This window comes from Chanos chanos, chromosome 6 (genome assembly GCF_902362185.1).
Source record: "Chanos chanos chromosome 6, fChaCha1.1, whole genome shotgun sequence".
Classification (NCBI taxonomy): Eukaryota; Metazoa; Chordata; class Actinopteri; order Gonorynchiformes; family Chanidae; genus Chanos; species Chanos chanos.
In genome coordinates this window covers 11014429-11031679 of record NC_044500.1, presented here as the reverse complement: position 1 = coordinate 11031679, position 17251 = coordinate 11014429, and the positions used below count along the sequence as shown (strand labels likewise).

General features: G+C 41.3%; 1 protein-coding gene across 1 annotated transcript; it reads left to right on the top strand.

Annotated features, from left to right (window-relative positions):
- The first annotated feature begins 1205 nt into the window (after window positions 1-1205).
- On the top strand, window positions 1206-14444 carry zgc:153184 (capZ-interacting protein). The gene is made up of 7 exons (XM_030777420.1): window positions 1206-1441; window positions 9058-9141; window positions 9579-9650; window positions 9958-10029; window positions 11866-12063; window positions 13478-13957; window positions 14411-14444. Exons 1-7 carry the CDS (start codon window positions 1436-1438, stop codon window positions 14429-14431), a joined length of 933 nt encoding a protein of 310 aa, XP_030633280.1. The 5' UTR covers window positions 1206-1435; the 3' UTR covers window positions 14432-14444.
- Window positions 14445-17251: the final 2807 nt, after the last annotated feature.

The following is a 17251-nucleotide window of genomic DNA, read 5'->3' as shown; positions in this document are numbered from 1 at the left end:
AGCTCACGCAGTCCTGTTTATAAATAACCATATAAAAGGCAGAGAGAAGGGTCATCTCACGCCTGGTCCAGGAACAGGGTCTTATCTAAGCATGCCCACGTTTGTTCAAAAAATGTTTCTGGGTCTAGGTCACTTTGGAACTGGACTAGAGCTATCTGATTATAGCATAATGACAACGAACTCTTAGGATTAAAACTTAGTACACCGAGAACATCCACTACTGCTGCTGTGCCCCTCAGGTCAAGCGTTTTCAAAGGGCGAGCGACTGTTCTGAATTTCCAAAAGAGGAATGGTGGTTTAATTACATAGTGAGGATGCAGTATTGCAATACTGCTATTGTGCTTTAAGTACAAAGAATACATGGAAGGTTTGGTCTGTATCTATGGAAAGGGCAGAGTGCATGTTGCTAATAGAAGTTCCTGTGCAGGTAGAGATATTTTAAAAACAATATTTGACGGCTCATTATAAAACACACTTGTAGAATGGCAGAGATACAATGCTGCTCGTTCTAACACTAAAGGAAGACACTGCTGAATCAAAGGAAGTTACATGCATTTTAATATGTGGCTGTCCTCTTTATCTGTTTTCACGCATTTTCCTTTCAAGCATTTTGCAGTTTCCTACCGCCCCCTGACACGGTTCTGTCAGTTTCCTTACTCAGAGGAAACGAAGTAAAATGTAAAGCGGCCCCAAATAAGGCAGATTTCGGGCGGTCCTGCTTCACAATACCATACTAAAGCAACACACAGCACGTTTGCCTTCACGTAGCCTATTGTGTTTCCTTTAAGCTTTATTTCCAAAAAGAGGCGTCAGCTTCATAGACGGCCCATACGTTTGTCTAGTTACTAGAACAGAGAACGTCAGCCTTGTCTATCGTTCCCCTCAAGATATGGGCAAGGCTACTAGATTGTATAGCGCACGGGACTTTAGGCGCAGATGGTTCAGTAAGGCTCCGCAGCCAGTTTCAACATAACGCATAGCGGATTTCTCATTCCTCTCCCACCCACCACGACTTTTTTTTCTTCAGGGCGAGGGCAATATCTTGCTCTATACGTTGCTTGCGAAATGTTTTGACACGCGTGTCTCTCTCTCACTAGCGCACTTCAACTTCCCATTAACCACAAGGAAACTGTCAAAGCGTTGCGCAATACTTCAGAATTAAACGACGCAAAAACTACTCATTTCGACCAAGTTCTCTGCACTGCCATGCCAGTTTATTACAGCAGTTCTACGATGTCGTGTGCTCGAGAACGCCTTGTTTAGAGTTGCATAGTAGTGCCCAAATTTAAACAAAGTCCACCCCGCTGAACGCGTGCGCTTAGTTACACAAACTCAAGAAGCAAAGAGGAGGAAGAGCGCACTACCGCGTCAGAATTGGAGTTTGAAGAGACAACAAGAAGCAGCCGAGCTGCAACGACTGCCTTACTTTTCAAGGATGGAGGTAAATAGTTCTTGTTTGGTTTTTTTTGTCCACCTTAAGTTAAACATCAAAACAGCATGCTTGTTTCAATTCACTCATTGTAATTTCGAAGCAGAACAGCTGTTTAGGTAGTTGCTCTCTGAATTCTCGGTGTGGTTACAGTGATGTGACAAGTGGCGCAAGATTGCGAAAACATTGGGCTTCACAAACAAGTCACTAAAACAGTAGCTGTAAATGAAATGCTTCGGTACTCTCAGCAGTAATATATTTGATGACAAACAGAAGACTCGTATTTGCTTTAGTCCGTTTGACCCCTTCGATTCAATCACTAAGGTGAAAAACAAAGTCAGGAGTCTCGGTCACCCGGGTAACTTGCGTCATTCCAGACTATCTATTGGCGCGTTAATTGGCGTTAGTTTGGTGGGACAGAACCGCAGAAATAACCACCAGATAGGAAGAATATGTTGAAAATAAAGATTTTTCCATGTCTGAAGTATTGGACTTTGTATTGACATCCATCTAAAAAAAAAAAAAGCTTTAAAGCTTTAATGACACTACGATTAGTTTGAGTTTCGTGCACACCTGTTCTCCTTTAGTTTGCTCTTGCAGTCATATGACAATATATTTTCAATAGCAAAACCTTAACCCAAAATGTTTTTTTTAAGAAATCAAAGCTTTGTATCATAGAAGAGATACTAATGGACAGTATGCCTGATGATATTACGGGAAATTACGTATGACGCTCGTATAATTGTTCCAAACAATCAGTTTAGCTCTTTGCAGGGCTATTTTCACACACTATAAGTATTTTAGACAACTTCCTTTCAAACCGTAGAATGTTTTTCATCACCAAAAAACCCTGCGCGAGACAGGAAACAGGGTTAACAGAATGTGTGTCACCACGCATAGAGTACAGATTTTCTGCTTTGCGTTAAACAAGTGCTGTGGTTTTGTTTTTTTCTCTTTATGGTCTTACTTCCTTTTGTGGCTTATGTCCCCTTTATGCTGAAATGCACTTACATATCCTTTGAATCTTGCCAAAGCCCTTACGGAAAGGTCAGAAAATCCTTTAACAGCAGACAGAAGGATGCTGACAGTTTGCAAAGAGGGAAGCTGCAGAAGTCAATGATGTTCCCACACTGCCAAAATGTACACATAAAGACATATGTCCTGAAAGTTCAAATGTGTGTGTGCATGTGTGTGTGTGTGTGTGTGTATCTACTGAAGTCTATTGTGTGTGTGTGTGTGTGTTTGTGGGACAGAGAGTGAGAGCATCTCAACCATGTTTTTTTTACAGGATGCCTGAATTGCAGCACGTTAATGCAAGTTAGAGAGAAGGCTATTTACAGTCACAGCTATAGAAAGAGATTGTGGGAACAAAAAAAAAAAGAAAAAAAAGAAGGGGGGGGGTTAAAAATCACAACATCCTCTGAAGCAAGCATTACTGTTGACTACTTACCAGCCCCAACCCGCCCCATGTCCCTGCTGTATCTGTGTAGTTGGGCACTCACGTTGTGAGACAAAAAAAGGACAAAAGAGAGAGAGAGAGAGAGAGAGAGAGGGGTTGTGTCCGAGCAGGCAGCATTGCTCTGCTCTGTAACCTGAGAAGTGGGAGAATGGGTTTGACTTGCCAAACATATGGGCCACACATTTATTATGTAATCTGTAGTAAGAGTAATAATAACAGTACCACGACTGTGGCGGCTATGTTCCCCCCCCCCCCCCCCCCCCCCCGCAAGCTTGTGCAGTTATTTCCGTTGCTAACGAAAGTATCATGTAAAGGCAGGAACAAGATCAGTGTTGACTGACTCACTGAAGTTTAACACCATAAAGTATGAGCTTTTTTTTTTTTTTTTCCAGACAAGATGAAAAAGTTTTAGGTAACGGAGTTTTGGCTAAACAAACAGTAGTTTGTTTTTGTTGTCTAAAAAGAGCACTACTGATCTAAAAAGAGGAGACTGAATGTGCGCAGAATAAACATTGTTCCAAGATTGCTGAGTTTAGAGGAAACCCTTTTTGGCTAATCTTAAGTTAAGCGTCGTCAGCGCGTTTCAGTAGGAGAACTGCAGATCATGCGCTGAAATGCAGTTCTGCTTTTACGGCTCAACCAGGCATGAGAGACAAGATAAAGTCCATAACTAAATGTCATGCATTACACATCAATAGATACATTTGACTGATGATGTTAATAGACAGGGTCATGGGCCATTTCAGAATTCATAGATGGACAATGAACTTAGCTGATACACTGTCAAAGCAGTGAGGGTCCAGAAGTGATTTTCTACATTTGGCTGTTCAGTCTTAAATAATTCATATGATGCTAAGAAATGAAACTGGTGAACGTAATGGTACATTTAGAAGTGCTACAAAAGAAGAAGAGAATACCTTTGCTGAAAGCTATTAGAACAATGAAAAAGCATCAGTTTAGTAGATTGTTACGTTATGTTATGTTAATATATATATATAGATGTTTTTGATGCTGTGAACAAAAAAGGAAGAAACACTAAAGCTATAATAGAACATTTAGGAGTTTGTGTCGATGGATTAACCCATATACTAAAGTAGTAGGCTGACATATAGCAGGAATTAAGCAGCTCTTGATAGTGCTAATGTGACATTACTGTTAGCTTTTTATTGTATGGCTGTGCTTAGATTCCTGCACTCTGACGCTCCTTTGCTTATCTGTAGTGGGCTGCAGGGCTGCCTGCTGGGCATACAATCTGATTATCTCTTGAATGCCAACTATGTGCACAGTCTCACATGGGCTGAGTGCACTTCAGTCACACTCTGACAGCTGGTCATGGGTCAGGTTGCCATCATCTGCATTAGAGCTGCTCGTGTCCAGTGAGGCCCAATGATAAGAAGCGGGGGGGGGGGGGGGGGGGGGGGGTGGACAACAAGGTGAAGTAAAGGAGACATGCAGTTAAACAGACGTAGACGTAGCTTAATCTTTAGCGAATCTCTTCCGATAATGGAGAGATAAATGAAAGAATTTTGTTGGGTGAGAAAAAAAGGTTATCACTACTGACCTAAAATGTTGTTTACGAAGCAAAGTGAAAACCACGGAAGCTCAAGTCTTGGTATAAATATATAGAGCTTTTGTGGCGTGAATATCAGTGCCTTTTGAAGACAGACCTCTTGATTACAGGAGCTTCAGAGGGATGAATATACATTTTAAGCTATTCAGCGATGAGGCGAAAGTACCAGAGAACGGAATAATCCCTCGAGATGAAGCCTACTGGTGAGAAATCCGCTTCGAGACTGTACAGCATCTGATTAGGAGACCAGATGTTTTCTATCTTCATAATTACTCAACATACATGGATCACCATAAGCCTGAGTAGAGCTCCAGAACCTTCTGCACAATCTCAAACAGAAGGCTGTATTAATCAAGCTGCTTTTCAACCGCACGCTGACCCTAGTTGTCTTCCAGAAGTACTATAGCTAAAGATGGAGTGGGGGGGGGGGGGGGGGCGGGCAGTGGATGTTAACCACGCGAACTTTAAATTGTTAGGGAGAGTGAGCTTTGTGTCTTGTGATTTTTTTTTTTTTTTTTTAATCTTTCTTCATCTGGACTTCACGCGTGTTTTACGCTTGGTATGTACATAACGGCATGCCTGGACTCTTTCAGACCACTCTAGGGTACACACTCCCATCTCCTACCACTATAAATTAATAATGTAAAGAAACTAATGGCTGTCTTTACAGTCAGGGGCAGATGACGACTGCCTGACATGCCAAAGTTAACACGCTGGAACTTGCCTGACCTTAGAATCCATATTTAATGTGATCTGAGAGAAAGCATTGGGTTATTTAGGACAGTGTTTCTGTGTGACTTTTTTTTTTGGGGGGGGGGGTGTAAAAAGCGCTCTGTTGTATTTATGTGTTTTCGTCATGTTCCCTTTTGTAGCTCGTGTTCCTTTTTTCAGTGTTCCATTTGCCTGTGAATGTTATTTATGTCACGTTTTTTTTTTTTGGTTTTTTTTTCCTATAGCAGCAGACTGGGTTGTTTGGAAGCAGGGGTGGTGTACTCCCTGGCTCTGTGAATGAGAAAACTGAGCATTGGGCACATAAACAGCAGAATGAAAAGACCGGTGAAGCCAGTGGAAAAATGTGATCTAATGGTGATGTAAATTTCAAACACATCATGTTTTCCTGGAAAGGTGCAGAGAGAGAGAGAGAGAGGGAGAGGGAGCAGGAGAGGGAGAGAGAGGGAGTTACAGGTCCATTCTCATATTTGGTCGGACTGCAGATTAGGTGGATTGCACACAAGCTTTTTGAATTCTAACGTAACACAGTCACCATACTCTGTACTCTTGCTGTGTGGTATGATGGGGATGAAATGTTTTGATTTGATTCCTTGTCATTTTACATTTTCTTTCTCTCTTTCTTTTTCTTCAAATGTTTTTCTGAATAAAATTACGGAAACAAACTAAATACTGTTAGTTAACCCTCCAAATTGAGTTTCCACGCTCACTATAAATGCATTTGTGCTGAATCTAATGGTGAATTCAGTACCATAACATATGAATATCTTGATTTTACAGTGAGTGGCATCATGTGCTGCCACCCCCCCCCCCCCCCCCCCCCCCGCTGCTGATGATTGTAATCTCATGTTTACAAAGACCAGCTTTGTGAGAGACTCCTGTGTGAGTCTGCCTCCCTCTGTCCTGCATGTTTTTCAGTTAGAAACCTCTCTGACTGAGAAATTTCTTTCACAGGAGTTCAGCCTTATTCTGTCCTATTGGCCGGTTAGCCTACATGCTAAGCACCGCATTACAAAAGTTCTGCAAAAAAATAAATGAACAAATAAAAGACGTCGGCATCAGAGGGACACGTTCTGCTTAATTTAACCCCTTTCGCAAACTTGCTCTCTTGAAAGCTTGGTAAACTTTTTTTTTTGTTTTCTCATGCCTGATTCACATACTTCCTGTCTCAAGCTGATAAGGTAGAGAGATAACAGATGTACTCTGGCTCTGCAGAAAGTGTTCAGTGTATCTCAACCAAGCCATTTTGTAAAGAGCTCTCTCATCTGATGGAATTTGTGATTAAATTGTTGACTAAGTCCATGGCCTCAATTTGGTCATTTAGAGTAGTCCTTTAGTGTAAAAGGGTTAGGTTGATAGAATCCAAAATCAATTTAAAAACAGTGTTTTGGAAATACAGTCCAAAACAGAGTTAGAGGAAAGATCTCCTCCTGAACTGCCCGAACTTTTCCTCTATCACATTCATCACATTCTCATGAAGTATCAGAGGTTATTAGCAGCGGAGGACATTCTCTCTGGATATGGTTGCTTCAGGGGTCACCAGCAGACAATTGGCCCCCGTTCTGGGCTCTGCTCTGGCCTTTTCTCAGACCAGAAACCCCTAAAATAGCTCCCCCCCCCCCCCCCCCCCCCCCCTCCCCCCCTCCCCTCTCTCCCCTGCACTGGACTTGAGTTAGTTTCCAACACCTCATGTCACTCTGCTCTTATGCCTGCATGACTTGTTTACTGATTTGGATCATATTTTATGAAACCCATTTCAAAGACTTGTTTAGTTTGCTTACCACTTCACAGCGAGCATAGTATTTTTCAATTCAAAAATGAATTGAATTATGGGCTCTGAGGCATAGCATAATAAACCCTTAACCAAGAACAGCATGTAACTGTGGGATAACTGCCTAGCTTGTGCGTATGTCTTGAGAAAAAGAATGAAACTGTCTATTTTGGCTCAGGGGGAAGTCAGTACCCACTGTTTGAATACTGGTCGACCGTTTGCCACTAGAAAACATGGGCCTTGATGAGTCACGTGACACAAGACTATAAAACAAAATCCTGACCTCCATTGTCATCTTTTGTAAGGTTTGACACAATGGGCAAATAAGTAGGAGTTTGTTTTTCAGGGACAGGAAGGAGTTAAACAATTATGGGCGCCAAAATAATGAGTCAAAAGTGGGTGGTCTCAGGGGATTTGTACTTATCATGAACGTAAAAAAAAAGGCTCCTGGAAAGAGCCTGAGAGTGGATTTCAGACTCTGTCTGTGTGTGTGTATGTGTGTGTATGTCTGTGTGTGGTAATCCATTTCAGTGAGGCCTGAGGTGAGTTAGGTTAAACCGAGTGTGGAAACTCAGCGAAAATAAAAAAGGGTTTGATTAAAACGTGGAATGTGTGTGTATATCTGCGAGACCAGAGGAAGAATGTGGTGGGCGAGAGAGGTGTGTTTTACTTCTACGAATGTCGTCCCAAATGATACACAAAAAGAGAAGAAAGATAAGGTGCAGAGATGGAGCAAGAGAAATAGAGAGAGAGAGAGAGAGAGAGAGAAAGAGAGAGAGAGAGATGAAGCAGTCACACTACACGATGATGATGAACAGCTGTGTTGATAGCCTGCCTGTGAAAGGCCCAAAAGACACTATTCTTTGTTCTCAGAAACACACAACTTCACTATGACCAATTAAGCAGAGAAATTTCCAGTTAAACACTACTCGCACTCTTCAAAATATACTCTCTCCTCTCTCTCTCTCCCTCTATTGCTCTCTCTCTCTCTCTCTCTCTCTCTCTCTCTCTCTCTCTCTCTCTCTCTCTCTCTCTCCTCTCTCCTCTCTCTCTCTCTCTCTCTCTCCTCTCTCCTCTCTCTCTCTCCCTCTCTCTCTCTCTCTCTCTCTCTCTCTCTCTCTCCCTCGATTGCTCTCTCACTCTCTCTTTTTCCTTAATATCATCTCACAGCGCTACGTTTTGTAACCTCCCCGCTCTCCTGCTGTTGTGAAACTAGGAAACATGCCCAGCCTTGAGAAATAAGAGTGCTAGCTACATTTAGGAAGCCATTATTGCATCATACCTATTAATATGATGGCGATTCAGAAACGAGAACATGTATGGAGTGTTTTATCTGTTATGCAAGTTTCCAGTTCCTTCTAGTTTGGCGGTCGGAGATCAGTGCAAGCTTTGCAGGAATCCCATGGCATTGTTGAAATAATATTAGACTACTGTGGATTGAGGTGTTTGTAGCCACAGCAATGTACAATTCAGCACAAAAAGAACATGAAAAAGAAAGCGCCTTTCATAGAAATCCCCCCCCCCCCCCCCCCCCCCCCCACCGGCAAAACACAAAAGTCCGGGCAGATATGGTTTCATAGTCCAAAACGAACATCGACAGGATAGATGTGTAAAGCGCATAAGAGAGCTTTTCAATCCTGTCTCGTGAGAAATACCGTATGTCGGCGGATTCCAACGTAGCAAGTGCTTAAATGTTAGCCCTCTGTTTTAATGTCAACACACTGGCTCATATCTTCATTAAAGAATGAGTTTAGCGCAAGGTGAAACTACTTCCATTCTCAATATAATTAGAAAATGCAAATCAGTGAACATGATCTGTGGCTAGATCATAAAAACAAAAAATTGACCAGACAATGACCATTAACCAGACTTGACAAAGCTGTAAAAAAAAAAAACCCTCATGCACAGATTTAGTGGCAATTTAGGTTGGACTGGGTTTTTACCCTTTCAGACTGATCTGTCATCAGTCTTAGCATTTCACATACAGTTTAAGGCGCAGGATTGGGGCAGCAGCGGCCGTTCCCAGGTCAGCATAAAAGAGCACTTTCTCCCAGGGGCCCTTAAGTTGTCTAACGTCTTATCTCATGCTTGGTTTTTAGGATTCACCAGTCAAGCCATCTGTGGCCGAACTGGCAGGAAGGTTCAAGAATCACGCGCTGCCAACGCCGGCCGGGAACGAGGAGGTGAGGTTCTCCTGTTATTCGCCTTCGATGACTTTTCCACCTCTGTTACACGCTCTTTGCCTGCTTTACCCATTGTTTCAGCTGTTGTTGACATTAGGAGTAAATATTTTCCTTCCATTCAACTTCAAACCACTCAGTGATGCTTACTTTGTCTATGACTTTGTATCTGTATCTCTTTAAAAAGACAGAATTACTGGTTAGTGTAACAAGATTGCGCATTCATTTTAGGCAAGAGAGTCCACAAGTGAGAAATAGTTTTGTTTTGCAAGGTTTTGAATAATGTGGATACAGTGCTGACCGGTTCATTTTGTAGATGTCAACGTCTTTTTTTAACGTACCTTGAATTTGTTTCAGTGGGTCACATTTACAGAACTCACGAGAAGTTAAATACGCAGGCCGTCATTTAAACAGGTTTCTTCTCTGTCACTGTGTTTTAGAGGAAACCTGTGCGAAGGAAACCTCCTGCCTCTTTGCAGTTACGCAACCTACACGGCGAAAGCGAACCGGAGGTAAGACCAAACTGCGCTGCACAAGAACACAGAACATTCAACTTCCTCATTTAGTATGCAAAGACATTTATTAATATCTTTGTGTAAATTCAGAAACATATTGTACTAATATTGGTTTTTGTTTCATTAATGATAATAATAATAAAAAAAAATCAATGCAATAACTTGTGGGAAAAAAAAGTAAATACATACATGAGTTTCGTTTGCTTCCTTTCGTGTGTGCTACAGCGGGAATTGAGTTTTATCTTGGGGATCTGATCGCTGTGGTGTTTGGGTTATGAAATGATTGTGTCTGTCTCAACTGCAGAAACCCACTGTCATATCCCCTCACCCACCTAAAGTCAAGCTAAAGAATTCACCCCTCATCGAAAAACTGCAGGTAAGCAAAAAATCTTCCCGTCCTCCTCATCTATACTTTTATTTTTTGTTTCTTCGCAGGTTCACTGTGTTCTCAATCGGTCAGAGAAGTAAAATGACTGAAACTAAAAAGAATATGTTTTCATCGTGGAGGATCCACTTGACTGACTCTTAAAATGGTGAACAGATAGATAAGGGGCTTAACAGGTCATTGTTACTGAGGTTAAGTTTCGCTTAGGAAACAGGAAACCCCTGATCTCATACCAGCCTCCACCCATTTTTTAAGGGGTTTGAAACTGATGCAAATGATTGATCAGCAGGGATGAGCTGTAGCAATGAGTGGTGTCTTTAGATAAGTACAGCGAGTTAAAATGAACCGTGAGATGTTTATCAGCTAATGTTGAAAAAATGCTGACACTCTAACAACAGGAAGAGTCACTGACTTTGTCTCTTAGAGGAATGAATAATCTTTTTTTTTTATTGCTATGATTACAGTATGGCATGTTTAGATAAATATGTCAAGGTACATCAGATGACGCTTGGTCAGATTTTATCCGATTAGAATGTCTTAGGGGTTTATTATTCTAGGGATATCAGCCACGAACTGAGCCGGGTGAAATACTATTAGACTTTTGGTTTAACTGTGAACAGAACATGGTCTGGTAAACTGCTGATATTTGCAGCTGATCTAGACTCAGCTTTTGTAGTCGTGCCCTAATCCTGACCATATCAAAAGGTAATGTTGAGCAGACTGCTTTCACACTTTCTGAAACACTGCTACCACCTAGTGGTGAATATCTGCTACTGCAGTGTCAGTTTTCGGTCGAGATACAGAGAGAGAGAGAGAGAGAGAGAATGGGGGGGAAGGGCCTCTCTCTCCATGGCTGTGCGATCGGCTCAGAGTCCCTCACTAATGAGATAATGGCCAAGCCGTTCTTACAGGACGTTGAATTGCCCCAGTCTTTTGGCAGCGGGCACCGCAGGCAGTCATGGGACAGAAGGGCTGCCGCTTCTCTCTCTTCTACCTCTCTCCGGTTCAGGTAGGGGTCCTCTTCAAAACTGAGATAGCGCTAGTGCTAGTCCTGGCAAGTTCGATAGCGTGTTGGGCCCCGGTAATTTAGCGGGTTTGATTTAGGTGTTCAGATGTAGGCGCCTCAGGCAGATTTTGCTAGCGTAGTTGTTAAAGTATCAAGCCTGGAAACTCACTGCCAAGTGACGCAGGAAGACTTGCACGTACAGCTCCTATTTATATATCAGAGGATTCAGTCAGGATTCAAATATGTTTATACTCTACTGAAGTTTGATAATGAGACAAAGTGGCTTAGTTAAATGTAACTTAATCATATCGTCATGTGTTCCTATCTGAAGACTCCTGCTGACCTTAATTAAGAGATAAAATCAGTTCAATTAAAAGATAAATTCTACCTGTTCTACTTATGTCGATGGAACTTTCTATCTGTTCTCCGCATTGAACGTAATGTGTAACTTTTAGTATAAAACTTTTTGTTTAATATGCGACAACATCCTCATATACTCATTTGTAAAATAACATTTATCGTTAAGTGTCCAAATGCATTAATACCCATGTTTGTTAAACTGATTACATGCATTTGTATATTAAGATTTCATTCATTCTGGATGTTTTACTCATTCAATCTTTTTCATCACAGAGCTATGGAAATACTACTGCAGCTCCTAATTGCAAAACTACATTATTTGATTTTTTTTTTTTTTTTTTTTTTTTTGGGGGGGGACATTACAATTTTTGGGTAAAGGTGTTTGGGTTTACGGTAACAAGCTCATTAACTGGCTTGTGGTGTTGTTATTTTTCCGTTTGTGATGTTTTGTCTCTTCGTAGGCCAACCTCGCCCTGTCTCCCACTGGTCATTTACCATCGCCAAAGAGTCCCGAGTTGAAACTTCAACCCACTCCCTTTTCTCCGGTCAGTGGTCCCCTCAGCCCCACCCTGCGCCCCCCGTCACAGCACAGCGAGGATGAGGTGCCCGTCAGCTTCGAGCAGCCTGCAGAGGGTACCCCTCTGCCCAGTATCAACAAGGTTAACCTTTTTAATTCAACCACGAGAGACACATACAGGTTTAGCTTTTTTATTTCAAACAGCACTTACAACACAGACCCTGCATGAAGCAGTGAAACAAGATGAGATACGAAAAGTCACAAAGATTACTACTTTGGCAAGTGTGCATTGAATAGCACCGCAATGCAGGTTTGAAAGTGGTGTCAGTCCCTTTAAGGTGTCAGTGGAGACACAGCTTCTGAATTAGTACAGACAATATACATATACAATCTGGATCAGTAAATGTGTTACACAATATATTTTACACATTCTCCTCAACACTGCAATGACTGCATTCACTCAGTTTTCATAATGGACTGGTTTTAGGACCAGTATAATCAGTGTAAGATACGCTGCACACCTTAATGAAGAGCAAGGTAAATGTTTATTAAGTCATACGACACTAGAACATGACAAATTATTCAAAAGATATTCTCAGGTCTCCTCGCCCGTAAGAAAGTAATACTCACAGTAGACTTAAATACAGGAAACGCACAGAGATTCTCTCCTCATGTCACCTGCTGAGTGACCCGTGATGTGAGGGTATGTCTGAGGCCTTTATTTCATAGACACATGTCTCTCAGTGGGTGCTCAGGCCCTAATCTGTCTCTCAATAAGCCTAGGGAAACTGCAGGCTCTCAGTATACTGCCAGTCAGGGATTGGAACTTTAATCCTGTTAACCTGTTTCTACCTTACGCTCTCCATGTTTATACTTTGGGGTGGATATCAACAAAAGAGCTATGTCGGGCCATTTTTTTACACCTGATGTAACCAGAGCAGTGCTCAGAGCGGGCAGGTGCTCACTGGTTCGCGGTACCGGCACTTCTACGTTTTAGTCTTTGCACTTCTCACAAGCTGCTGGTACTCTTCTCTGCCCTCTCCGTATCAGGTTCTGGGCGATTCATAATGGTCCTATAGAAACTGCATTACCCAGGGGTCAATACGTGACGCTCACCTGCGCCCGTGCTCTCGACAAGTCTATGTAACATTAATGCTAGTCTAAGTAACGTAACGTTAATGCTAAGTAAGGCTAGTGGCAGTAATATTGGCCGGGTACCAAAAGAGAACGTGTGAGTCAAGACAGTTAATAAATTTATGTTGTGAACATCAGCGATATCTCCTAGTATCTTTTACTCACTGTAGAAATTCAGAATGTAGTACGTAATGATTTGCAAATACCGGCCAACGTGTGAGTAAGGGGAGTACCTGCACTTTTTTTGCCCCATTTCAAGCACTGAACCAGAGAAATGAAACAATTCAGTTATAGCAGAGATGAGGACAAGCTTCATGGATAGGCATTTTTCAAGATTTATCAAATAATTTAAACAAATGATTAGACAAATAGAGACATAATTGGAACTTGGACCGCACTGAAATATTGTGTGCTTTCCACAGAGTCGGGCTCGGCTGTCATTCAAAAGGAGACCGCCCACTAGACAGCACAGGAAGTCTGCATCTGAGGACGCAGGGTTTGAGTCAGGTGGAGAGAGCAAGTCTCCAACTGAGCTGGAAAACCCCCAGCAGAACGGGAATGGAGAGGAGGTGTTCAAGGAGGTGACGGAGGAATCCGACGGAACTCAACAGAATCCCTCTCAGCAACCGTCCGCTGCTCCAGAAACTGAGGAGCAGGATGGAAAAAGCTCAGAAGTAAAAGACACAACACAGAAAGGCCCAAGCCAGGACACCGAGGGCAAGGATGACATCCCAGCTGAAGAGCAAGGGGTCAGGGTAGAGACTTCAGGCGAACAAGTGGTTCCTGGTTCAATAGAGGACCACCAAGGAGAAGAACCTCCAGAGCCAAAGACAGTTGGACCAAGTGAAGGTCAAACTCCTCAGGAGTCCCCAGTTACTGAGGAAGAGGACAGTAGCGAGAAGGTGATAATCTCATTTTACAGACATAAAATATAAAGGGTGAATGCATGTGACCATACAGGGTTTGAGATAATTAATGACAGGTAACTGTATATGTAGAGTGAACATTTTCTAGAACGTAATTTTAAAATGTTTTTGCTGAATATGAATGTCATTACATAAATCCATATATTGTGACAATATGTGAATTTCAAAGGTCATTTTACAAAATGATTTGATAGCACTGATCATTCATAAAATTGTCAAATGTAGGATTACCCAAAATATATAAACTATAATCTAATAGGCACCTGACTGGTTTGTGATTGTTAAATGTAGGATTTCCCAAAAGGTATAAACTACAATGTAATATGCACCTGACTGGTATGTGTTACAGCAGTATATTTTTTGGACTTAAATATGCATTGCATTCTGATAAGTATATTCCCTAAACAACTTCTCTCTCTCCTGAATCAGGACAAAGACACTGGAGAGTGAGCGAGGCAAAGGGAGTCACGATGGCTTAAGACACCCCCCCCCCCCCAACCCCCCACCCCAATCCATATGAGAAGAAAGGGAGGATGCTGTCATCGGACCACAACCATTTCACTTTTCTTCTTCTTTTTAACCTTGATGGACTCCATTCTAGCGCCTTTGAATCTATTGCATACAAAACTAGATGGGCAGAAGACAAACGGAATGGAAAATGTGTGTTAAATGAGCAATTTTTCTGTCTCTGACTGTTATCATAGCCTCTATCTGAGATTTTTTTTAATGTAGCTTTTGAGCAATTGCACAGATTGTGTCAGAGGACGGTTCTTTTCAATGTTTTTTTCCTCTTTTTTTGAATAAATTTAAAGTATTATTTTATGCAAGCGCTGAAAGGATATTACCTTTGGAAGAATTAATAACCTCTTCCGATTACTCTCAACTTTTTCTTTTCTTTACCAAGTATCTTGGAATTACTTTGGAGTTCTTTTGACATTTCACTCTGATTTTCTTTCTTTTTTTGGGGGCTTTTAAACTGCTTTTCTTTCTGTCTGCTGAAACAAACAGGGTTTTGTGAAACCAGGGTGGGGCAAGATTTAAAATTACTGTAAAACAGAGGATGCTGTAAAAACAGCCTGTATATTATATATTGTGCTATACCCCTTCCTTTTACTGTGGGATGCCTCAATCAGACTGTTGCCTCTTGTTTACCAAAAATCAAGTATGTAAAGCTACTGTATGTCCCTCATTGATCATGTAGATCTACTGTACATATAAGCTTGAATAAAAATCCTAATTTATATTTTGATTAATTGTTTTCATGATGGTTTTCCGAAGAGGGGCCAACGTTTAGGCAAACACAAGAAAAGTCAGGAGAACTTTATTTTCCGATATTTTTGTTTTTGTAATTTTTTCAAAATATAAATATACACATATACACGTTTTTAATTTTTATTTATTTATTTTTTTATTTATTTATCTATTTAAAACACTGAGCATGTACCACTCATGGTTATCCACGCGAGGGCAGTACTGCTGCATATGATTGCGTCTTAAAGACGCTCAACTTAGGAACTTCAGCAACTTGACAAATACAGTAAAGCGACAAAGTTCATGGAATTTGTCACTCGTCAGAACAGGTCACAAAAGGATTGACCGTTTTGAAAACTGTTAACAATTAATTAATAGTTTATAAGATATATTCTTTCGATTCGTACTCCCTACTTAACCTAATGTTTGACTCAACAGTTTCCTGTGGCATTTCCCTGAAATCATCGCGCTTACACCAAGTAGCAAGTTTCGAATCGGTGAAAGCTGCAAAAGTTCCACGTGAAGACGTGGGTCTTTTGAGGAAGAGAAATTTCATTTTAAAACAGAAAGTCACTTTACATTTCATTCAGTCGACCACGGTTGTCAAAATTTCACCAGACTGACGCATAAAAGTTGCTCTCTTCGCCATACCTTCAGTCTCAGTGCAATCAGAATTAGACAACGCCTTCCCAGGTTACAGTCAAGAACCTGACTCACCTGTGAAGGAACGAAAGGAATCCCAGAAACCAATGGTTTGGTCGCTTCTACGAGCTAGAAACTTTCGGTCACTTCTCATTCAGTGTACTCATTCGGACTTTACAGTATGTCGACAGTTTTAAGAAGACACTCGTCATGTGTGATTTGAACAAATTTCTATCCTTAAGGACGCTGCCAAGTTCCGGTTGATGAGAAAACAGGTTTGGAACTCCAGTACAACATGAGCGAATCAATTGAATTACAGGAATTTTCAGACAACAATAATGCTCTTAGCGAAAACAAGGAAGAGGTAAACTTAAAGCTTGTTTGTGTTTCTTTCTTTCTTTCTTTCTTTCTTTCTTTCTTTCTTTCTTTCTTTTTTGTCTTACGTGAAACTAAATGTGCACATTCCTTAATTTTTTAATGACATTGCTCCTCAGTACACTTGAAAAATATCAGTTTAGTTTTTCCCGTCTGCATTAAGCTCAGTAATACACTGGAAAATGTTAACCATTGACGCGTGTGAAAATAAACACACGGTCGTAGGTGAAACTGTTTAAGGGTAGATGCGTTTTGATAGCTGCCCCTCCCCCCACTCATCATAAACTTGTGAATATGACCTTATGTTTACGTCGGTTCTGTGCCCTTGAATGAAGTGAAGCGATGAACCGATACGTTAATCTATAAAGGAAAATACAGCGTTGGTGTTTATTTAACCCTAGAGAGACATGCGCCACTGATACGTGCGTTTGACAAGTAAGCAGAAAGCTTTCCGAATCTTTCTGAATAAGGTAGAGGGTGTATACAGACAGCAAAGTAGGCTGCTGCAACATTATTTATGCCCAGGCTTTTTTTACTGATCTGAAAATGTTCCCAGGGCAGACAAGTAAACGGAGACTATGGGAGCCATGCCACAGAGGCCAGTCGACTATTGGCAGAGGTGAGTCACGGCTTCCTTAAATCCGCACCTCCCAAGAAAATGTCATGAGTAAATGCGACGGTGAGAAACATGCATTGTCGCTCTGTATACACTGCGATGACATTTGAAAGATCCCTGATCTATACAGGTTTGAATGTTCATGTTTTCCACCAGATGGGAACTATAGCATAAAATAACCATAATCAGAACAAACGAACGTAGTTATTCCATATAGATCATAAAGGCGAAATATGCTGAGGAGAGTTGTTATTATCCGTGGAGAGTAAGTGTTTTAGATGTTGCAGTCATTGATCTGCAGAAATGACAAGGACTGTAGCTAAACCTGTGAGGGAGGTGGTTGGAGTTTCGTGAATGCATTCACGTGATGCATGGAGATTGTCACG

What these genes read in the sequence shown, in the direction of transcription:
- zgc:153184 (XM_030777420.1), top strand. An exon ending in CGCCGGCCGGGAACGAGGAG is followed by an intron (nt 9,142 to 9,578) that starts GTGAGGTTCTCC and finishes ACTGTGTTTTAG; the next exon opens with AGGAAACCTGTGCGAAGGAA. An exon ending in AAGAGGACAGTAGCGAGAAG is followed by an intron (nt 13,958 to 14,410) that starts GTGATAATCTCA and finishes CTCCTGAATCAG; the next exon opens with GACAAAGACACTGGAGAGTG.